Source organism: Rhamphochromis sp. 'chilingali' (genome assembly GCF_963969265.1).
Source record: "Rhamphochromis sp. 'chilingali' genome assembly, chromosome: 1".
Taxonomy (NCBI): domain Eukaryota; kingdom Metazoa; phylum Chordata; class Actinopteri; order Cichliformes; family Cichlidae; genus Rhamphochromis; species Rhamphochromis sp. 'chilingali'.
In genome coordinates, this window is record NC_137929.1 from 56,494,052 (window position 1) to 56,517,972 (window position 23,921).

General features: G+C 40.1%; 3 protein-coding genes across 5 annotated transcripts in view; 2 read left to right on the forward strand and 1 right to left on the reverse strand.

The window, feature by feature from the left end:
* The window catches only part of LOC308406696 (low affinity immunoglobulin gamma Fc region receptor III-A-like), a 125,536-nt gene that overhangs the window by 8,465 nt on the left and 93,150 nt on the right, over positions 1-23,921 (reverse strand). The gene's annotated exons all lie outside the window — the stretch shown is intronic.
* On the forward strand, positions 517-12,417 carry LOC308406663 (alpha-2,8-sialyltransferase 8F-like). Of its 3 annotated transcripts, none has more exons than XM_080897800.1 (7): positions 517-2,658; positions 4,816-4,887; positions 5,002-5,076; positions 7,936-8,077; positions 10,132-10,244; positions 10,321-10,413; positions 10,492-12,417. In XM_080897800.1, exons 1-7 carry the CDS (start codon positions 2,573-2,575, stop codon positions 10,967-10,969), a joined length of 1,059 nt encoding a protein of 352 aa, XP_080753926.1. In that variant the 5' UTR covers positions 517-2,572; the 3' UTR covers positions 10,970-12,417. The 3 variants fall into 3 exon arrangements, with proteins under 3 accessions (XP_080753926.1, XP_080753925.1, XP_080753924.1); XM_080897799.1 differs by having other exon boundaries at positions 519-924; XM_080897798.1 differs by having other exon boundaries at positions 519-737.
* Positions 11,561-14,409, forward strand: LOC308409148 (uncharacterized protein; the record flags this gene model as incomplete). The annotated part of the gene is made up of 4 exons (XM_080901711.1): positions 11,561-11,576; positions 12,510-12,934; positions 13,034-14,103; positions 14,190-14,409. The coding sequence occupies 4 exons, from the start codon at positions 11,561-11,563 to the stop codon at positions 14,407-14,409; spliced, it is 1,731 nt and encodes a 576-aa protein (XP_080757837.1).

Consider the following 23,921-nt stretch of genomic DNA (forward strand, 5'->3'; position numbering starts at 1 on the left):
TTTCGTCACTTATCCAAGTGACTTCTTCAGTCTCACTGAAGTGGGCTGGTTTCAGTCATTGTGCAAATGTACTGTTTATAAGGTTGGGGAAACCTGTAGTCAGATGAGATAGAAGAAGTCACTTGAGTGACGAAACGTTTCTCCCACTGAAAACGCTACGTGCAGATGAACAAAATCAACCTTTTAGGTATTTACTTACCTGGATGACTGAGCATGCATCAATAAATGTAGCTACATTTATAACAGGAAACTTAGAATTCAGAAAAAAACTTCAAACATAACTGTAGCCCTGGCTATATAAATAGCTCATTTATTTAAATAGTTTTTTTTCATATATTTTTAGTTAAATTCAAATGTCCACCGTGTTCAAAAATGTATACAAATTCCTGTAAGGTATCTGATGTGTGTCAGTTAAATGCACAGCCTTTTTATTTGTATTTTTGAGGTGTATGTCATTATTTTTTTAAATGTTATTGATATGTACTGCAGCTCCAGTGAACCCTGAAGTAGTCTCAGGTAGAGGGGGTGGGAGTAAGTGGGGAGCCGTGTGCACTCGGCAGGCAGAGAGAGACGAGAGATGAACAACAGTGTCGTGTGGACGGAGAGTTCATAGAAGGGCGACAAACTGATTTTCAGTTTGTCGGAGGAGACGGACGTCTTGCTGGCGTGTCAGAGAGGTCCCTTCTGCTGCTGTGCTGAACTTTCATGTTCACACGGGAACACATGGATATGCAACTGTGAGTGCTGCTGCCGTGCTCGGCTGGTGGCCTTGACCCAGTTTCCCCAGCTATCCCCTTGAACTGCCTGGAGGCGTGAGTACTGTTGTGTTCACGTGCTTTTTATTTTAGTGCTTGGCAACAAGTGAAGCGGCCATGTTGTTTTAGGTCCCAACGCACCCGAGCCACGACTCAGGCCTGCAATGAGGTGTTTGTTAACAGAAAGACTGTAGCAGTTAAGGTGTGTGTGTGTTGGTGAGAGTGCGTGTGGGCCCACAATATTATTTGATTATTTGGTTCTGTCGAGGTAAATACCTTTACAAGTTTAACAGTTTAACAAACTTTATTAATTTTACTTATTTTCTTTTGTGTTTTGGAACCAATCATTTACTGAAGTGGAGGTAACTTTATAATTGACCTGCTTGTGTGTGGTTTATTTCCATATAGCGTAGTTTAATGCATATTTTATATCATAAGCGTCAAAAAGGGAGTATCAGTAGTAACAACAGGAACCCAGGGCCCCTCTCAATAGAACGTGGGATGTTTGTTATATAACTTACTAACTGTCAAGAGATTCATTACAACATATTAAGAAATATTAATATCATAGCACATTGCAGATGAAATCTGAATTTCCAACTGGAGCACTCTCTCAACTCTAATTTCTGTTTCGGAAAGTCGGAGAAGCACTACCAAACAAAATTTAACAATCCCAAGCAGCAGTAAAACTGTAAAACTTTTAACAGCTGCCACTGTTGCATATTTGTGACTCTCTAAAAAAAACCATATACTGAGCACTGGCCAGGCTGTACCTATGAGTGTGCCACATCGGAGTTTGTAAGTGCAAACAAACAAGCATTGGGCTTTACTGCAAGGAATGAATGAATGAATGTCTGTACCTTGCTAAAAACAAAAATGGAAAGTTTTTCCATGTTTTCCAGACTTTACTATTGGAATGGCCACCGTTTAGGTCACCCATTTTCTGAATTATTGTTTACTACTTATATTATATATTCTATTATACTTCTTTATTATTAGAAAATGACACACTGCCTGATGTCATTTGATACAGGAACTTAATTTAAGAATTTAATAAAATATACTCCACAATTAATATCATGAGGTTGAATATTAAAAGTTTTTGGCTTTAAAAACTTGTTTTGGATGTCATGAATGAGAAACAGGAAGTATAATATTTCCATGGATACAGTGGAACATGCGGTCAAGCCTCGTTTTGTTACTCTTTTTTTATTTAGAAAAATTGTACTCACCCAATTAACCAATAATTCAATTCAATTCAACAATTGCATCAAGATGCTTTATATTGTAAGGTAGATTCTACAATAGTTTCCTGTATTGGATATTATTGAACATTCACTGATATTTGTCAGTACACCCAGAATAAAATGAATAGAAAATGATTGATTTCCAGAATAAACAAAATCATAGTTCATTTCATGAGCTCATGAATTGGCAAACATGCATGGTCTGAAAGCATCCATAGAGGAAACTCGGTTTAAAAACGTAGGCCTTGTCCTAAAAACATCTTTGTATCAATGACCTGAGGGTGTTTATGTCTTGATGCATGCTCAGTTATCCAGGTAAGAAAATCCCCAAAAGTTGATCTGTTCATCTGGACGTGACATTTTTATTGGGAGAAATATTTTGTCACCCATCCAAGGGACTTCTTCTTCTCCTATAGTAATAATTAACTGAGGAAGCCTACTCATTTTATGAATCATAAACTACCAGACAGTTAAACCGGGCAGACAGCTGTATCAACATATGAGGTAAAAGTACATTAAAAAAAGCTGAGTTAAAACGAAGTGTTAAGAAAGGCGAAGCACTAGAGCGACATGAGGAAAAAGCTCTCGATTATGATCAATCTTCTCTCTTTGGGGAGTCTGCTGACCACTCTTATCTGGTACATGTTCGAGGACAGGTGAGTATCTACCTTTGCATTTTACAGATAAAGGCAAGAGGTCACTAGTCAAAGTATTTTGAACAAAGGAGGCTTATGACACTGTGAAACTACAAAAAAGTAAAAATAGTAATAATAATTCTGAAACAGGGAAGATGTAAATTGCAAATGCAAGACAGCAGTTGCAGAAATACACACACACTTATTTTAAGCAGAAGTACACATGTGTTGAAGTACTGATTTCACTTCTTTGCTCAGGTAAACAAAGTGAAGAAATGCAGGCTCTGAAATGTACTGAAAGTATAACAGTAAAAGTCGCTCTTTAAAGGACATTTGTAGCAGCTCTCTTTGTGCCGGGCAAACTATATCATCTATGCGAAAGAGATTGTTATTGTCAGTGTTTGTGCCTACGTGTCATTCACACTGTTAAAAAAACATCCTAAAAACCAGTAATATTCCAGCAGCTGGGTTGCCAAAATAATACCGTAATATAACAGAAAATAACTTGTTGCCCTAATTTTAGATGGGATTATGCCTTTTACAAATGCTTTTAAACATCAAATTAGGAATATTTTAATGTGATCAAACAATGAAATTGCCTATAAACAAGGTCAATGAATGCATCAATATGAATAATAATGCTTAAATTTACAGTAATATACAGTTAATGTTATTTACACCACTGTTATTTGATGTAAAAAACAAAGTTGTTTATCCAATTATATTTGATGTAATACTACAGTATACGACAAAAATAATTTGATTTCTCTTTCAAAACGTGTGAAAAACTTGTCAAAAAACTAGATATTGGATTTAAAATTATGATTTACTCTTGATTCTAGATAATATCACATATAAATTTAGTTTCTAAGCGTAATCTAACACAGATTTCGTGAATATTTACTGGACTTCCAATTTGAATTAAGAGTGCTCCCTGTAAGATTGTTGGTTTTATCTGTAACAAAACATCCAAAGAACCCTTGTTAAACAAAACCCCTGATTATAATTACATCAAGATTATGTTAATTCTTGATCATATGTTGTGTATGAACACTTTTTACATGTTTATTTTACTTATAAGACATGAGACATGGTTTCAATCATTAACATGGATTTTATTGACAAAAAGATAACCCTTCCTGGAACAATCCAAGAAGAACTAACACTTATGCATGAAAAAAAGGCACATAGAAGAAAAAATCCAATTCAAACGCACATTTGAGCTTAGGAGTCATTTTATCCTCAGGATAAAAATAAGAATGTATGGTATTCTGGAGCCAAGGTGTGAAACTGGGTGTGGGTCCCAATCAGCCAGAGTTTCAGGTGAGCTCATTGTGAAACCTGGCCCCACCTTATCATGCGAATTCCTGAGGTCAGATGGCCCAGGATGTGAGTGGGCGTTAAGGCGTCTGGGGAGGGATCTCAAAACTGGATTATAGATGGCAGAGAGTTGGTGTCGTAAACCCCCGCCTCTGTTCAAAGATGGTCGCTCACAGTGGACATAGATGGCTTCTTTCACTCCTCTTTCAAACCATCTGTCCTCTCTGTCCAAAATGTGAACATTGGCATCCTCGAAAGAGTGTCCTTTATCCTTAAGATGCAGATGGACTGCTGAGTCTTGTCCTGTGGAGGTGGCTCTTCTGTGTTGTGCCATGCGGTTGTGAAGTGGCTGTTTGGTCTCTCCGATGTAGAGGTCTGGGCATTCCTCGCTGCACTGTACAGCATACACCACGTTGTTAAGTTTGTGTTTTGGATTTTTGGATTTTTGTCTTTCGGGTGAACCAGTTTCTGTCTGAGCGTGTTGCTGGGTCTGAAATGCACTGGGATGTCATGCTCGGAGAAAACTCTCCTGAGTTTTTCTGAAACACCGGCTACATAGGGGATGACAATGTTGTTGCGTCTGTCCTTCCTATCCTCCCTCGCTGGTGTCTGATCTTCTTTTCTGTGCATCTTTGCTGACTTTATGAATGCCCAATTAGGATAACTGCATGTTTTGCGTGCTTCCTTTACATGTAAAAACATGCACCAAACAGCCACTTCACAAGCGCATGGCACAATATTAATTAATATTACAAATTACAACATATGTAAACAAAAGCAAGGAAACTAAGAAAAAAATGGGTTCAAGAAAGGGTAACTATTTTATCTGCACAAATCTGTCTCTTTTATTTGTCACAGTTATGTGGAATTTCACCGACCGTCTCCTCAAAGAGATGCCCCAAAGCCCTCTGAACTTTGTAAAGGCTGCAAGTAAGAGCAAAAACTGTTTCTTAAGAAAGTACATTGTTTATGCTAAGATTAATTCATGTCAGCCCTGAATGGGTGATACTTCTAAATGTGTACCTGAATGCTTGTGCATTACAGGGAAGCCATCGATAAAGTAAAAAAGCTCTACAATCAAACATGGAAAAAGCATGAAGAGAATTGCCACAGATTCAGGTAAGATCATACCCTTAAAGCCTTCTAATATTCTGATATAATTATTTTTTATTTTCATTTGAATTTCTGGAAAAAAAGAAAATTAAAAATTAAAAATGTTTGTGAAGGAAACACCTGGACACTGAAACATTGTTTTCAACAAAAAACTTACCATAGTCACGTTTTGCTTATATTTATCATTATTCTTTTTTGATCAAACTATTGTGCATGAATGATACTCACTTAAACCTTTTTAGTTCCCGAAAAATTGAAGAGAATAAAGTCACTTGGATGGGTAACAAAACATTTCTCTTCCTGAAAACAAAACAGAATTGGCTTTCTGCAAGTTCCTTACAGCAGCGGTCCCTTTTTTGCGGACACGGACCGACAATATTTTCACGGACCAGCCTCTAAAGCAGGGGTGTCAAACTCAAATACACAGTGGGACAAATTTCTAAACTGGAACAAAGTCGCGGGCTAACATTAATATTTATTGAAAAAAACAACTTCCTCCAGATATAAGAATGAATCTTTTCTTATGGACTCAAACACATTTTGCTGAAAAACTGAATATGGAACAAGCAAAGCTTAATACTAAACAATATATATATTAGCTGTATAATACCAGTAGGCCAGCTCTAATAGTAATTTGGTATGGCTTTGCGGGCCAAATGTAATTAGGCTGCGGGCCAAATTTGGCCTGTGGGCCAGAGTTTGACACCTATGATCTAAGGTGTCGCGGATAAATACAACAAAATAAAACTAGTACCGGTACCGAAAAAAAGATTTATTCATAACACGCGTGAAAAGACCCAGGAAAACCGAGTTAACGAAAAAAACGATAACAAAATAACGCTAAAAACCGTGAAAACCGTACATTTCACACCCGAGTCTCAACTCTTGCAGCCCGGTACCAAATGACTCACGGACTGGTACCGGTCCGTGGCCCGGGGGTTGGGGACCGCTGCCTTACATGGATGATTGAGCATGTGTTGTGTCTGCTCTAGCAGTCCTCGCTGCTTCTTTTTTTTTAACTTGCGGTGGAAGGGAAGCTGGCTCGGAACCTCAGAGCAGAACCTCTGCACTCGACCTCAGACAACTCAAACTCCCAGTGTCCCCTTGCCGCCTTTTATTCAGCGACAAAAACACCCATTATGCGTCATAAAACTAAGGCACTGTGTGTGTGTGTGTGAGAATTCCTGTTGGTCATAAAAAGGGTCATCTCCCCTCACCCTGTATATGGCTTAATTCCTTTAACGGTCCGCCATATACAAAGACAGGTGAGGTCATAAATGGCAAGAAGTAAACATCCTTACTAAATAAAGAACCGAACCTTCACATAGGATATCTGTAGTTAAACACTATAGCTAATTGCCTCCCCCGCCTCCTAGATGCGCAGGGAAGGATTAGAAAAAGAATTTTTACAAATTTAAGTACAACAATGGCAACTATTATCAGAATCAACCTAAAATACATCAATACATTTTAACTCACTTTGGCACAGACTGCCTAAAGCTAGTATGTGAGTACAAGCAAACACCACATAAAATGGTAGATTATTGGAACCACCTGAGATTAAGCCTGAGATGCAGACAAAGCAGGATTACTTCTAAAGGTCTTTAAATGAGATCTTGTGCTAACTTTCTAAAGTCTAACCTGTTGCTGGTGTCAGACAACAGCTTTTTGGATTTTTTTCAATATCTGTAACTCTATTAACTCCTGAACTATTTGTTCAAACGAAAGAACTCCAACTGTTCCTGATTTTTTTCAGTGAAATATTTTCAGTGACATTAGGGTCGTTACAGTAATCCCACACAGCAGCAGCCCCAAGAAGATGAAGGATGGTTGAAAGAAGAGAGAGTAATGAGTTTGATGGTGCTCTACAGACAACAGAATATTTATCAGGCATTTCGATTCTTTTTATAGTTTTTTTTTTTTTTTAGTAATTTCTGTGTTATTTGCCGATATTTGGATTTGCCCTGTCTGTAATTAGCATAATGACCCTACTATTGCTGAAAAAAAGCAACGAGTTCAAGGAGTATAAGATTATTTTTATTAGGCCCAGAGATGGATAAATGACTGGCAGTGACATTGATTTTCACTGGATTTATTCTTTTAATGAATGAACCAGTCTATTGATTAGTACATGCCTGAAGGTTTTACTCTCTCTTTTTCAGCTAAACAATGGCCTCCTTTACTTGCACTGACATTTTGAAATGACAGCAAAAAAGATATAAAATAAAATACAAACACTTTGAGTTAGCTTCTGAAATTAGTACTTTTTAATTTTTCATGAATTCAGAGGGTGTGAAACTGGTTGTCAATCAAATGTTAAATTATTTTTGATTAACTGAACAACTGGTTGTGTGTATATAATGTTTGGAAGATTTGAGTCAATATTAGTCAAAAGAAAAAATGAAACAAAAAAAACTAACTGTAAATATAATGTACAACAATAGATAAGTTAATATAAAATATAAAGACAAAAGAAAGGTTGTTGTCTGTCATACATGTAAATGTGTGCTGTATCAGTACCTGCCTGTGGTTGAATGGCTTTTATTTTCAGTTTCCTAAAACAACATAACTGTTTTGGCTAAAACCACTGAAGCCTATTCAAATACTACATTATTACAATTTTTGTTCTCCAAAGTGTTTTACTCTTACAGTAAGCCTAATTTACATTTCTAACAACCTTCTTTGGAAATTGATATGAAACTGTAATGATTATAGTGTTTTAAATAAAACAAAAGCTTTTTATACAGAACTAGCAGAAATGACAATGACAAAACAGATGGACTCTAACTCTAGAAATTGCAAATCTGTCCACTTAACACTAAAGCTAACTTTATTTATTTATATTTTTGTCTTTTTTTCCACAAGATTACAGCTGAGGATTAATTGCAATGGATCCAACAATGCCATTGTCACTCAGGAAAACACTCCGGTGGGATCTAAGATTGTTTTTGACAAGGACAGAACTGTCATCCCTGTGACTCCAGAGCTTTTCAATATCTTAATAAAAGTATGTTTTTCTTAAACACGGGAACAGATCTTGAAATTTGTTGTTTATGAATGAACTACTACAAACTAAAACAACATTGCTGCATATTTCAGGTCTTCGTTATTCATCAAATGTTCTAACATGATAACCCTATGTTTTGACATCACATGTCTAGTCACATGTTAAATCTTTGATAAATAGGGACCTTTACCCTTAATGGATTAAATCAAATATAATTCTTTGTGTGTGTCTTCTGAAATTAGCTGCCTAGAGTACTTTTGCAGCAATTCATCTATAAATTCATTAATACATTTGTGGATGCTCCTTGTTTCATCCTGAGTTCTGCCTCTTACACTCACTAGCTAATTTATAGAGCAGGCATCAGCTTAATTTTGAAATTTAGTTATCAGGCTGTGCGAAATGTAACACTGCTATAACTTTATAGCATATTTAATTGTAATACATTTTAATATTTGTAAATGGACTGATTCTTATATAGCGCTTTTCTACTCTCCCGAAGTACTCAAAGCACTGTATACAACATGCCTCATTCACACCCACTCATGCAAGCACTTCTAAACGCAAGTGCACACAGTACATTCACAAACAGTCACACTCCATTCAACGCATCGGAGGGAGATTTGGGGTTATTATCTTGCCCAAGGACACTTGACATGCAGCCTGGGGAAGCTTAGGTATAAAGATTTAAAAAGTCACATTCCTTGAAGGTCAATTGTATGGCCTGTATTTGTATAGTACTTTACTCAGTCCCTAAGGACCCCAAAGCGCTTTACACGTTCAGTCATCCACCCATTCACACACTCGTGTTGGCAAGCTACATTGTAACCACAGCCACCCTGGGGCACACTGACAGAGGCGAGGCTGCCGGACACTGGCGCCCTCTGACCACCACCAGTAGGCAACAGGTGAAGTGTCTTGCCCAAGGACACAACGACCGACACTGTCTGAGCCGGGGCTCGAACCGGCAACCTTCCGATTACAAGACGAACTGCCAACTCTTGAGCCACGATCGCCCCATGTAAGGAATTATATGGGGGTTTCACTAAGGTTCACATTAGTTTGGACCTTTGACTCCTTCTTCAAGCTCAAATAAGGTCAAACTTGTATAAAGTGGATTTCTTCTTGAAAACTAACTGCTTGTGTTTGCACTTGCAACATTTAGGAAGTGACATTGGTATATGGGGATTATAGTTTCCAAATATCATTTGACCTAACCTTTACATTTCACATCTGCTTCTCTTTCAAATTGACCTAAAATCTTTAACAGAAAGAATGTAAAGAATTAGCTGACGTATTTAGAAATTTACTGTGGCACAATAATATTTAACAAGCTCAATTTATTATACAGATATTTACATTACCAGTTTATTATCGATTTACCTACTCTTAAATAATGTTTGTGTAAAAATAAAATCCACATAAACATCTGTCATGTAATCCTAATCTAAGTTTTACTGCAGTACAAAACAAACAAAACAAAACTAATATATACAATATCCAGTACTATTCTGTTGAAAGTAAACACTGCCCAGAAGGTAGGTTGCCTTGGTTTGTGGTGTCAGAGTGCTTCTTGTTTTATCTATCATTTTAAACTTCAACTTTCAAGTATGCCCTACACTTATTGTCTCCTTCTATTCTAGGAGAGATTCACAAATACTGGGCCAACGATTCACTTGGACTTAAAAAGGGACTGACTTTCAAAACAGATTTTGATAACAGGGACCTCATGAATCCATTGTTTTCAATAACAAAAGGGTTTGCACAGTAACTAGAACTAACCACTGTATATGTAATATCACATATATAATGATATCATGAAAGATTTCAATTCCAAGTAACTGATAATCCAGTTCTAATGTTTTAAAGGCAATCGGATTAAACAGGTCTATACATTTCCCTAAAAGTTTTAACGTGATAACCTTATCACTGACCTCTTCCTACATGTTTGCCATCTTCCATTAAATTCAGTGAGCACTTGTCTTTCACACAAAGTACATTTCAAACTGTTTAATTTTGCTCTTTTTTAATTTATAATCTGTTGGTGTCAATTCCAGGAGAATCCTTTCTCAAAAAAGAGATGGGACACTTGTTCAGTTGTTGGGAGCAGTGGGATTCTGACAAACAGCGGCTGTGGGAAAACGATTGATTCAGCTGATTTTGTTATTAGGTGAGAAAGATGTCAAGAACAAAAATCATGATGAGGACTCTTCTCTCTGTAAGTAATATTTTGTTGTTTTTTTCAGGTGCAACCTTCCTCCTCTGGAAGATGAATTTAAGAGTGATGTTGGCATGAAGACTAACCTTGTGACAGCAAATCCAAGCATCTTAACAAAGAAGTGAGACAAGAGTGACTCTAACATTGAAGTGACCTGTTAGTTTTGTGTTGTTTCTTTAACTAATATATTATTTTGCAGGTATGGGTCACTGATGGCACGTCGACGGGCATTTGTAGACAGTCTCCACCAGTATGGCAACTCCCTGCTCCTCTTTCCTTGCTTCTCTTTTGGTGGTACTCGTGCAGTGTGTCAGCGGGCTGTGTATGCCATTGAGGACATGGAAATTCCTATCCAACCAATCTTCACAAACCCTCAGTACTTACAAAGTATGGACAAATTCTGGAAATCTCAGGGGGTAAATGGACATCGGCCTAGCACTGGAGCATATATGATTAGTCTGGCTTTGGAATTATGTGAAACTGTTCATCTTTATGGATTCTGGCCATTTAGTAATCATCCATATAAGCTCTTTCCCCTGACTAACCACTACTATGATAATGTACCCTATAATAGTAGAATCCATGCAATGCCAGATGAGTTTTACTACTGGGTGCAACTGCACAACAAGGGCATTCTCAAGCTTCATCTTGAAGACTGTAAATCAGGTCAGGTCTAGTTTATATGATGGAATAAAATAAGAGTTTATTCAAGTGACCACAATAAAAGCCAAGACATTTGCACTGAAATCCAGTATGTGTTATTTTGATCTTACTTTAACAATCTTACAAAATATCTCTTAACTCTCTTTAAAAACCAGAGGTGACCGTGCATTTACCATCATTGCCCCTGGACTCTGGAATAATCTCCAAGTCAAAATCCTTACTTCGGAATCAATTCAATCGTTCAAATCCCGTTTAAAAACACACTTGTTTAAAATAGTCTCCAAAAGTTGATTCTGTTCATCTGGACGTAGCGTTTTGTGGGAAAAACGTTTTGTCACTCATCCAATTGACTTCTTCAGTCAGACTGAAGAAGTCAAGTTTAGAGTGACTAAACTTGAGCTATATTGTGTCATGGTCCTGGGTCATCAGACCCAGCGTTTTTTGTTTAGCATTAGTATTCAATCAATTCAATAAAACTTATGTTTTGGATTAATCCTTGTCTTCTGGTTCTTAGGGGTTTTGATATTGTGTTTATTGTTTTGTATACCTACCTGTATCCTCCCCCAGTGCTCTGTTTACGTCCCTGAGTTGTGTTTGTGAATTTCATGTTTTACTCTGAAGGTCTGTGAAAGAAAGCTTTAGGCCTCAGCACTTCCTTTTTATGGCCTTTGTCAACCCCCATCACCTCACTTCAGGCTTTCTTCCTGTGGGAGGAACAAGCCACTTGGCAAATTATCTGCATTTATGTCTCCTCTACTGTCTCCCCTCATCCTTCAGATGCCCATTCTGTTGTCCACAATCTCCTCTTGATGACCTCTGCAAAGCCCCGTGCCACAGCTCTCATTCCAATTAGTGATGGGATTTCCGGCTCTTTTTAGAGAACCGGCTCTTTCGGCTCCGAACCGGCTCTTCATGTTGTTTTGTTGCTTTAATTAATTTATTATTAACAATAAAATAAAATTATGCACAAAAAGAATTACTAATGTAAAAAAAGTGGTTTTATTTATATATTTTTATATATAAATATATGTGGTGGCCCCTAGAGATAAAGCACGTACAAATTCCAAAGCACGTACAAACTCCAAAACTGTCAGGGTTCCTGGGTCGGTGACCCAGTGTTTTCAGTTTTGTTCATGTTCAGTTTATTTTGCCACTTCCATGTGCTCACTTCCTGCTTTTCCTGTGTCAGCTCGTCTTGTGTCATTAGCCAGATTATGTTCAGCTGTGTACTCACCGGTCTCTCATTATCATCCTCATCAGTCTGTGTATTTAAGCCCTCTGTTTCTACTCGTTCACTGTCGTGTCATTGATGATGTTGTTCCTGTCGTGTGTTCAGTTCAGTTCAGTCTAGTCAGCCAGCCTGTCTACCAGTCCGTTAAGTTCAGCCAGCCAGCCAGCCAGCCAGCCATCCATCCTATCATCTTTTGTCTACATATTCAATAAACCTCATTCTGCACCAAGAGTCCTGCGTGTGGGTCATCCCTTCCTCGCCTCCGCACACGACCCCTGACAGAATGACATGACCCGTGCCAAGAAGACACGCTTTTGACCCAGCGGACTCGGACCTTTTCGAGCGGCAGGACGCAGCGCTCTCCATTTGGGCGGAGAAGCTCAGGTGGAAACAGCGGCTCTTCTCAGAGAGGGAGCACTTCTTTGAGGGGACTCGTCTGGCTCTGGGCGGGCCTTGGAGACGCCGAGGTCCTCCACCTGCTGCCTCACCTGCATCGGAGCATTCGCCGCGGAGAGTGGGCGTCACAGGCCAAGCTTCGGCTGCTCGCTCTCCCGCTGCTCCATTCCTCGCTCGCCCGCCAGCCGTTTTACTCACCGGACCTTCAACCTCGCCATGGCACGGCGGCTCCGCCTCGCACCTCGGCTCTATGGAGGCTCCCGTGCCAGAGGCTCGGCTGTGTACCCCGCCCGCTGCCTCTTCCCGGAGAAGGCGGCGCACACGCCGCCATAACATGGACTGTTTTCAGATGGTGAGTTCCAGTGACTGTCTTCCACCCTCCACATTCGACTCTTCACTTAAAACAAATAACAAACTTAACTCTGATCCGTGGGGTGTTTCCCTCCTGGAGGAGGATGTAGACTGGGAAGAATTTTTCAGCTCTGCTCCCTCTGAGCTGGGATTTATTAAGGACAATATCCGCACTTCAACACCCTCGACGACCGTTCAATTAAAGACTGTAAATAGTGGTGGCAGGAGGACCAGAATAATCCCAGAGAAACCTTCCAGTATCACACACCCAGTCACCGTTTCCACACCCATCACTCAGCCTTTTCCTACCAGCGCAGCGGCCCAGATTCGGCCTTCCTCTTCAGCCGTTTCACCTCCTCAGATGACTAGGGCCCAGCCTACACCCACACCAGTGCCAGCTCCCAGGAGGAGGGCAGCTGCGACCCAGTCTACCTCCACACCCGCTCCTGTTTCACGGGTGGGGGTGACAGGTGTCCAGCCACCTTGCGTGCCTGTCCCAGCGCCCAGGCTGAGGGCAGCCAGAACCCAGCTTGACCCCCCTAGAGGCTTGGAAGAGCTAATCAGTCCACCACTTCATCCACCACCTGATCCAGCCTTTCACGCACTAGCTTTATCCCTGGTTAGGCTAGCTGAGGTGTCCCCTGCTCAGGCACCAGCTTTACTAGCCCAGGCTGTAGCTCAGCCATCAGCCACACCAACCTCAGCTCCGTCGTCAGCCTCGCCTACCTCTGTTCCTCCCTTAGCATCTCCACTCCAGCCAGTTCCCTCACCTGCTGTTCAGCTTTCACTCCAGCCAGTTCCCTCACCTGCTGTTCAGCTTTCACTCCAGCCAGTTCCCTCACCTGCTGTTCAGCTTTCACTCCAGCCAGTTCCCTCACCTGCTGTTCAGCTTTCACTCCAGCCAGTTCCCTCACCTGCTGTTCAGCTTTCACTCCAGCCAGTTCCCTCACCTGCTGTTCAGCTTTCACTCCAGCCAGTTCCCTCACCTGCTGTTCAGCTTTCACTCCAGCCAGTTCCCTCACCTGCTGTTCAGCTTTCACTCCAGCCAGTTCCCTCACCTGCTGTTCAGCTTTCACTCCAGCCAGTTCCCTCACCTGCTGTTCAGCTTTCACTCCAGCCAGTTCCCTCACCTGCTGTTCAGCTTTCACTCCAGTCGCCCCCTGTCTCCCAGTCGCCCGTCCACCATCCTGTTCAGTTCCCGGACCTGCAGCCACAGCACCCAGAGCCAGCTGTGAGCTCTCCTGCTTCTCAGCCAGGGGCTTCGGCGCCCGCTGGCCCGGCCTGTCTCCAGCCAGGGGCTTCGGCGCCCGCTGGCCCGGCCTGTCTCCAGCCAGGGGCTTCCGCTTCGCCTGGTCCTGCGGCTGCCGCGTCGTCGCGCCAGCCATCTTCTGGACGTCATTGCCGGCGCCTTCCTCGCGGCCGCCCACCGGACCTGCTCAGTGGCCGCCGCCGCCTTCCACGCAGCCGCCCGCCTGAACCGTCGCATCTTTTTTCTCTTTTGGCCGTCGGGTGCCGGCCATTGGAGGGGGGGTACTGTCAGGGTTCCTGGGTCGGTGACCCAGTGTTTTCAGTTTTGTTCATGTTCAGTTTATTTTGCCACTTCCATGTGCTCACTTCCTGCTTTTCCTGTGTCAGCTCATCTTGTGTCATTAGCCAGATTATGTTCAGCTGTGTACTCACCGGTCTCTCATTATCATCCTCATCAGTCTGTGTATTTAAGCCCTCAGTTTCTACTCGTTCACTGTAGTGTCATTGATGATGTTAAGTCCAGTCCGTTAAGTTCAGCCAGCCATCCTATCATCTTTTGTCTCGATATTCAATAAACCTCATTCTGCACCAAGAGTCCTGCGTGTGGGTCATCCCTTCCTCGCCTCCGCACATGACCCCTGACAAAAACACATTCCTAGAGTTAACTGAACTTCCAAAACAGAGCTACCTAGATCACTTAAATTACACAATTGAAAGCATGTGTGTATTGTTTGTGTATTTATACACAAGCACTCATATTCGTGTGTGTGTGTGTGTGTGTGTGTGTGTGTGTGTGTGTATTCAAATAATTAAAAAAAAAAAAAGTTCATTTACCTGTTACTACACCAAATCCGGTCGTTGGTACTTGCTGGCTTGTGTAGTCACCAGGTAACAAAAGCTCAACACTGCGCCCTAGCATCCTGGAGCACTTCTGTTGTCTTTTGTACGTGTTTTGGAATTTGTATGTGCTTTGTCTCTAGGGGCCACCGTAAATATACTTTTATTTATTCACTCCACATAAAATGTAATGAATAAATCAACTATTCACATTTCAACTTTTAACTATTTAAATTTTCAGCTTTTTCCTTTTAAACAAATTTAAAGTGAAACAACACAAAACACTGCAAACCACAACACAACACAATATAAATTAAAATATGAAAACAAAAAGAAGATGCCTATTCTCTGTCATATGGACCTGCATGAATAAACTTTCTGAATCCTTTATCATCCGCAACTGAAAATAGTTGTGGATGATTACTATACTTTTCTAATGTGATGTTTTTGTCCCTGGCTCTCTTTCTCTCTCTCCCTCCTGCTCTGTTCCTGTGCTACTGAGTGTAACTACGCCCCTCCCCCCTCTGCCCGGTACAAAGCACAAGGCTCGCATGCGGAGTGAAGCGGGAAAAAAGTGCGAGAGAGAGGGTAAAAAAAAAAAACAACCCACGGCTCGCGATAAGGAGCCGGCTCTAAGAGCCATTTCGTTCGCGACCAACACATCACTAATTCCAATGCAGCTTTATGGTTATTGTTGTGGTTCTGGAATCTTCTCATGATGACTAGTAGGGCACCAAACAGTACGACCCTTGACCTCATCCGCTGCTTGGGCTGCCAGCTATGCCAGGAATGGTCCCTGCTTTTGGCTGGGTCTCTGAAGATTTCTGATCAGCACCGAGTCTCAGTCTGGAGATTCCACCCTTGGGATAATTTCATCCAGCAATACTCTGGCTGCTGCACCTGTATCTCCTTACTAGAAGGAAAAACATCTAACCATTTGGAACTAACATCAATCCACATTTTCCTTTTAGCTCAGTGACCTTCACTTATGGGTCAGCAAAAAAATTGTAAATATCATGGAAAACATAGAAAGCATTGTTTTATGTTAATTCTGGAATCCCTCCTTTTGACACATGGTCTCTCCCATGAGTCAACTTAACAAAACTAGGAGAATAACAAAAGAAAAAGCTTAGATAATTTCTCAGGCAACATCAGCGCTTCTCCTCTGTAGTAATTCCGCTCCAGCCATGTAAACCTGTGTTGAAAGATGTAAGGCTACGTTCACACTGCAGGTCTTAATGCTCAATTCCGATTTTTTGATCAAATCCGATTTGTTTTGTCTGCTTGTTCACACTACAACTAAAATGCGACAGCAAACGTGCTCTAGTGTGAACGCTCAAAGCGGCCTGCATGCGCAAAAGACTTCACACACAACGCACTCTGTTTAGACCCAGAGCAAACAATATTGTTTGACTGATGGCCCTTAATATAAAGACTTCGGACTTCACGTTTCCCAATTTTTGCTTTAAGTTATTTTGTTATTTGCATAATAATGTAGATAACCTAATAATGATCCTTATTGCTGTTTTAGAGAGGAGCGGTGCTTCAAAGGATAGTTGCAGATTTCTGTCAGAATCTGCAGTTTATACAGTATAAATAAAATATTCACGTTTCTCCAACGTTGTCTTCCCAACAGTTTCACTGACATCTACACGGGATGGCCAGGAAGCGTTCGCGATGTCTTCTCGGGCGCTGATAATTGGCGTCTGTCTTGTGTCAGTGACGTAAAAGACGGATTTAATGCGACATAACCGTTCAAACAGCAGTCGCTTTCTAAAACATCGGATATGTGTCGGATTCAGTACCACATATGAAAGTGACCCAGATCGGATTTGAAAATATCGGATTTGTGCCGTTCACACTGTCACACCATGATCGGGTATGGGTCGCATAGGGTCAAAAAAATCGGATTTGATGCGCTTTCGCCTGCAGTGTGAACGTAGCCTTAGTGTGTTTTGCATATTAAGTTTGCTTAACTCATGGCTCCGCCTGGAGCCTGCATCCACACTATTAGTGCCTGGAAAACAAAATCTATAAGTCAAATCAAACCTCACAATCTTAAGAGTAATAAAGTATTCAGCATCACAGAGACAAGTGTTGTATGCAGTTTTTCTTGCCAAATCAATAAACCACTACTATTGCCATAATTTGTCCCAAATCATGGATCATCCCATTATTCCACACTCCAGTGACTTTCCTTAAGTAGGATCATTTACTCATTTCATCACTATGAGCTCAATAGTAGTCAAATAATAAGCTCAACATTAAAAATGTCCTCAAATCACTGCGCGTCTGCTCTAACGTCACTTAGCTGTCTGTGCTGAATCCTTCACAAGCACTCTTAGGGAGAAACAAACATTAGCCTTGGATTGTCGTGGAGGCCAGGCCTGGTCAACAGGTTCCAGAGGTGCTGTAAAAGGTCATAAAGTGAATCATCTGCTGTAAAAAAAAAAAAAACGTAACACTGATTTCAACACAGTATATGTCTCACATTGTATACACATTCTCAGTTCTATTTTTCCCAGGTTTGTTAACCCAAATTTGATTTCCCACATTAAATAACAGCATTCCTCTGTGCCCCCACCTGCTCCATCTTACACCCTCCAACTCAAAGCAGTGTAGCGGCTCAGCTTTGTCCTGTGCAGTCCCCACTGTCTTTTTCCTTGTCATTCCACTCCAAACGTGGCAAATGTCAACTCAGACAGTCTCCTCAAAGGTCCTACACACAGTGAAGTTGCAGCTTGCTGGAAATACAGTGTCATCCATCCAGGCAGTCAGGATGAAGGGTTTTCTCTTCTTCTCTGATGCTGTTTGCACACACTGCTGCTGGGGCCTTTCTGCTCAGGACCCTGCTGCTGTCTCTTGGACCTCTCTGAAGACAAGGGATGCTGTTGCTCTTTGGAACTGCATCCCTTGTCATTCCTTGTCTTCAGAGAGGACTTGCTTGATAGGATGAGGGACACATGGCGCTGTAAACAATTCAGCCAGAAACTTGGCCTGAACGTTTCCAATGATGTTAACCTATAATCTTCTTCTGACCGCTGCATGTGGAAAATTGATCCAGGTCTGCTCTTCACTTGCAAGTGACAGACTGAGAGATTTTCATCATTTTCCTCATCATCTCCTCTCTCTGGTTTTTGAATTCTCCTTTCTTAAGAACAGAAAGTGAGATTGGAGTTGTTCCAGTCTGAGAAACACAAAACCCTTTTCCTGTTATTATTTGTCATCAACAATGTACATGTTGTTTCTTTTTTGTGTCCAGCCTAGGGCAGCTGGTGATCTGCAGTTTCACCCTTTCCCAAGTTGGAGACATTTTCCTTTACACACACTTTCCTCTGCTGAGTGTCAAACCTTAATATACATTCTACATCTCTCCATTTCATTGAATATGTTTGTGTGAATCATTTACTTCACTACAATCTAGTCATTCTAGCAGTAGCGGTTTTTGATACGGGCGACACGGGCATTGGCAACAAAAAAAAAAAAAAAAATGCTCGTTCTCATGCTGCCCGACATCATGCCAGTGGGAATGGCATAGGCACCGATCGGTTTTCTATCGCCCATTTGCTGGGAGTAAGGGCGCCCTCCGTTTGCGAGGTGCGCCTGCTGCTTGCTGCACAGGGAGGAGAGGGCGGGGCGGCGGGGTATTCTCTGGCTGGCTGGAGCAGCATCTAATAACCAACTCGCAAAATAAAACAAAATAAAAACAAAACAACAAACACGAAAACACCAGACATTATGATACAGACTTATAATTTGCACCGATGTTTTTTCGAAATTCTATACGAGAAAAGTGAGCGCGAGAGCCCTCGGTGCGCCTGCTCGCTGCTGAAGTCAAAGTAAACTTTATTGTCATCTCCGCTACATACAGTCCAGCATATAGAGAGACGAGACGACGAGACTCCAGTTACAGCAGTGCAAGTAAACAAACAATAAATATAAGAAGAGTAAGAAAATAAATCTACACTTTAGGACTCGGGGTAAAGGGATCAATAACAATTTAAAATTTATAATTTATAGTTTGATGATTTAAAGTCTCACACACAACCTGTTAAAAGGGGAGGGAGGCCGGCTTCTTCCAAATAGAGCACATTTCATTCATAATGGTGTAAATCCAAGCCCATTATGTATTCATGACGGGAATCCTGGGTTGTGCGAAATCCCAGAAATAAACCCTAGACAAAGTGAATCTGTGAACTAAGGTGTAGGTGTGTTAGGTTATGTTGTGCTTATCCTCGAGTTGGGGGATTTGTGTTCATACTGGAGTCCAAAATTAAAACCAGTGGAAGATAAACAAGAAAAGTTGAAAGCCATCAGGTGCTCAGTTTAGAAAAAAGAGAAAACAAGAGGAGGAGAAACGAGCAAAAGATCCAGGTAAGCAGATGTGTCATTGGATAATGGCAGGTCATCCTGAAATAATCAGAATCAGAATACTTTATTAATCCCTAAGGAAATTATGTGACTCCAAGTTGCTCCAAGAAGAAATGGTAAAAATAGTAACAGTAACAGAATAGAAAATGTATTGTATTTTTGAAATATTGTTGTTGAAATAGTTTTACTAAACATGCAAACATCTACAGATGAAAATGTGTTGATTTATTGGTCTGTTATGAAGCTATTGCTACTTCTAATGTGTTTTCATCATGTTTTATTAATTAAACAATATATGTATTCATTGTTGTGTTATCTATAGTATAGTATTTATATGTATTTATTTATAGTAATAATAATGGATTGGATTTATATAGCGCTTTTCAAGGCACCCAAAGCGCTTTACAATGCCACTATTCATTCAATCTCACATTCACACACTGGTGGAGGCAAGCTACGGTTGTAGCCACAGCTGCCCTGGGGCAGACTGACAGAAGCGAGGCTGCCATATCGCGCCATCGGCCCCTCTGGCCAACACCAGTAGGCGGTAGGGTAAAGTGTCTTGCCCAAGGACACAACGACCAGGACAGAGAGCCCGGGGATCGAGCCGGCGACCTTCCAGTTACAGATACGCTTCCCAACCCCCTGAGCCACGGTCGCCCCACAATATAGTATAGTAAAGATATTTATTTCTTACTGTTTAAATGACTAAGATTTAGTGTGATATGTAGTAGTGATGTTGTGCTGAGGGTTAAAATGCCTTTTTGCCATTTCATATAATACGAAATAGCAAAAAACCATTAATATATGTCTATCTGCTTGTATTTATTTTGCCCTACTCAAGACAATTCAATTAATGATACATTTTATTTTGAAAGATTTAAAATGGTTCTTTAAAGAACCACTCAAAAAAGGTTCTTGAAATAGGTTCTTTAAAGAACCATTTTAAAACCATTTGAAGAACCTTTAAAGGTTCCCCAAAGAACAAATTTTTGATGGTTCTTTGGGGAACCTTTAACCCTTTAAAACCGGTCGGAGCGGGCACGCTCCGTTTTGCGCAACTACTTTTAAATCCCGGTAGCACTGCAACCGTGTAAGCTAGCGCAATAATTTTTTTTGCATATGAAACCGGAGGAGTTGTACTTACATCTTATGCCATCAGCTTGTCCTAGGTCACGGTTTCCTTCCACATATAGTTTTGCAAAAACTGCATAAAAAGCACTTGCAGCAACAAACACATAATATTCCAGAAACACGCTTTGCCGATCCGATCAGCTGTTCATAACACTTCCTACGTTAGAATAGATGTCAGCGTGAACTATCGCATGTCCGCCATTACCTGCCACCGCCATTTCGCGGAAATGTAGTTTTTTTTACCATCAGGGCCTCATGAGCTTATACTGGTGTTTTTAAAAGTTATGTTTGACTTTATGACTTTCTGTGTCGTTTCTAGGATGCTTAGAACTCATATTGCACTGCTGGAAATAGCTTATTTTGATGCATATGCTGTTATTTTGCAAATTTGCAGTATAACATTTATTTTCGTTTTTCCTGCAGTATATAAAAATTGGTGTATTTCAAAAATAAAACTATGAAGACACTCAAAATAAATATCCTGTGGTGGGAAACTATTTTGTGCAACTTTTTTGTATTTACAGTTTTGAGGGATAAGCCTCTTAAATTTCTCTAACTAGAAATATATGTTAAAAAAACAAAAACGATTTTCAATTTTTTTGTAGTTTATTGCACTTTCTTGCAATTTATGTAATTTCTATGCACTTAATGCATACATATTATTACAATTTGGGCTATAATGGTTGTATTGATGTATAGCAACTTGAAATGCTCCCAAAAATGGCTCCACAGCATGTAAAAATATAACATAAACTCTGGCGGACTAAAGGACAAAGGTCACTCTTTTGAGGATGCCGATGTTCACATTCTGGACAGAGAAGACAGATGGTTTGAAAGAGGAGTGAAAGAAGCCATTTACGTCCACTGTGGGCGACCATCTTTGAACAGGGGCGGTGGTTTACGACACCAACTGTCAGCCATCTATAATCCAGTTTTGAGTTCCCTCCCCAGACGCCTTAAAGCCCACTCACATCCTGGGCCATCTGACCTCATGAAATCACATCATAGGGTGGGGTTAGGTTTCACAATGAGTTCACCTGACACCTTGGCTGATTGTGACCTACACCCATTTTAACACAGAGGGTCATCAGAGAGTCCTTTGTCCCTCTTTGGGGGGAAACTCCCACTGGATTTAAATCTGGGACTTTCCACCATTTGACCTTAGAACTGAAGAAGCTTCTCGGATGAGAGGTGAAAGTCTTCAAGCAACTTAAGAAAGTCCAGAGACTTTTTTTTTTCTAAGCTCCTTAGACTACAATGACCTGGATGACTGCAGAACCTTCACAGACAACCTTCTTGAGAACATTTAATCAGTGTCACTCTTGCAAAGGTGTTGACAATGTTGAGACGCAAAAGGAAATTCAGTGAAGCTCCAATCAGCTTCCAGTTTTATGTATATGTCTAGCTTGCCATTATAATACACATACAGAAAGAGAGAGAGAGAAAGATAGAGAGAAAAAAGGTGTAGACGGTGAGATAGAAATACAATGGAATATTCAGGTTGGGAGAGTGACATGATAAAATGGAGCATAAAAAATAGATAAGAGCACTAGTGCTCTTATCTATTTTTTTATGTAGCACACACAGTTTGCTACTGTGTGTGCAAACCTGGTAAAGACCTATAGTAAACGTTTGACCTCTGTTATTGCCAACAAAGGTTATGTTACAAAGTATTGAGTTGTATTTTTGTTATTGACCAAATGCTTATTTTCCACCCTGATTTACGAATAAATTCTTTACAAATCCTACCATGTGGATTCATGGATTTTTTTTTCACATTCTGTCTCTCACAGTTGACGTGTACCTCTGGTGCAAATTACTGACCTCTGTCATCATTTTAGGTGGGGGAACTTGCACAATCGGTGGCTGACTAAATACTTTTTTGCCCCACTGTATATATATATAACATAAAAGATTTGTAAAACCATTAAGAAGTTTGGCTAAAGTTAACATTTCCCCACTGTACATATAGGTACATTTATAATAGGAAGATTAGAATTCAGAAAAAGCCTCAAACATAATTACCAAGCAGGTGGGAAGTCAGAGAAACATTACCACACAATATTAAAATTCCAAACAGTAGTAAAACCGTAAAACTTTGTTGTCTGTCTGTTGTTACTTCTTGTATCAAAGTAATCCACTGATAGTTGTCAGTACACCTAGAATAAAATAAATAGAATTTTTTTTAATTATTTGATTTCTAGAATAAACAGAATCAAAGTTCATTTCATGAGCTGGCAAAACAGGTCTGAAAATGTCCATGGAGGCAACTCAGTTTTGAAATGTAGATGTTGTCCTAAAACCACCTTTGTACAAATCACCTGTGAGTCATTTTTGTTTTTCTTTGCTTTTATAAGGCACAGAGTCTCAAATATCTTGATGCATGCTCAACCAGCTAAGAAAATCCCCAAAGGTTGATTCTGTTCATCTGGACACATTTTCAGCGGGAGAAATATTTCGTCACCCATCCAAGTGACTTCTTCTTCTCCTATAGTAATGATTAACTGAGAATGCCTACTCATTTTATGAATCATAAACCACCAGACAGTTAAACCGGGCAGATAACCGTATCAACATATGAGGTAAAAGTACATAAAAAAAGCTGAGTTAAAGCGAAGTGTTAAGAAAGGTGAAGCACTAGAGCGACATGAGGAAAAAGCTCTCGATTGTGATCAATTTTCTCTCTTTGGGGAGTCTGCTGACCACTCTTACCTGGTACGCGTTCGAGGACGGGTGAGTGAGTAATTACCTTTGTATCTTACAGATAAAAGCCAGAGGTCACGAAACAAAGTATTCTGATCAAAAGTAGCTTATGGCACTGTGATAAATGCTTCCCAACAGTTGGGAAGCTGTGTAAAATGCTAATATAAGCCTGAGGTTGCAGAAATACAAACATGCTTAATTTAAGTAGAAATACACATTTCATATTTGTTAAAAAATACTCTGGTAAAAGCTGAAGTACATGTCTTCATGTCTTTGTCATTCATTCTTTCACACGTAACCACAAACCTCAGCTCTCACTCTGTATTTCCTTCTAAGGGAATAACATAGTATTTGGTATATATATATATATATATATATATATATATATATATATATATATATATATATATATATATATATATATATATATATATGTTTATATATATGTTTGTTTTGTTTACATTGTTCTTTTGATATGAGTTTTGTTGTGCAGTGAAAATAAAGTTAGAGTCACATGACCGGTTTACTCTGACTACACAACATTATTGGTACTGATTTGTAAATAACTGGACATGAATAACTTGTATATTACCTAATATTACACAAAAGTATATTTCTAATTAACTTGGCTGCACTTAATTTCTTTTGACAATACTTTTTTTTTTTTAGTTAGGATTCATTTTGAAAGAAAGGCA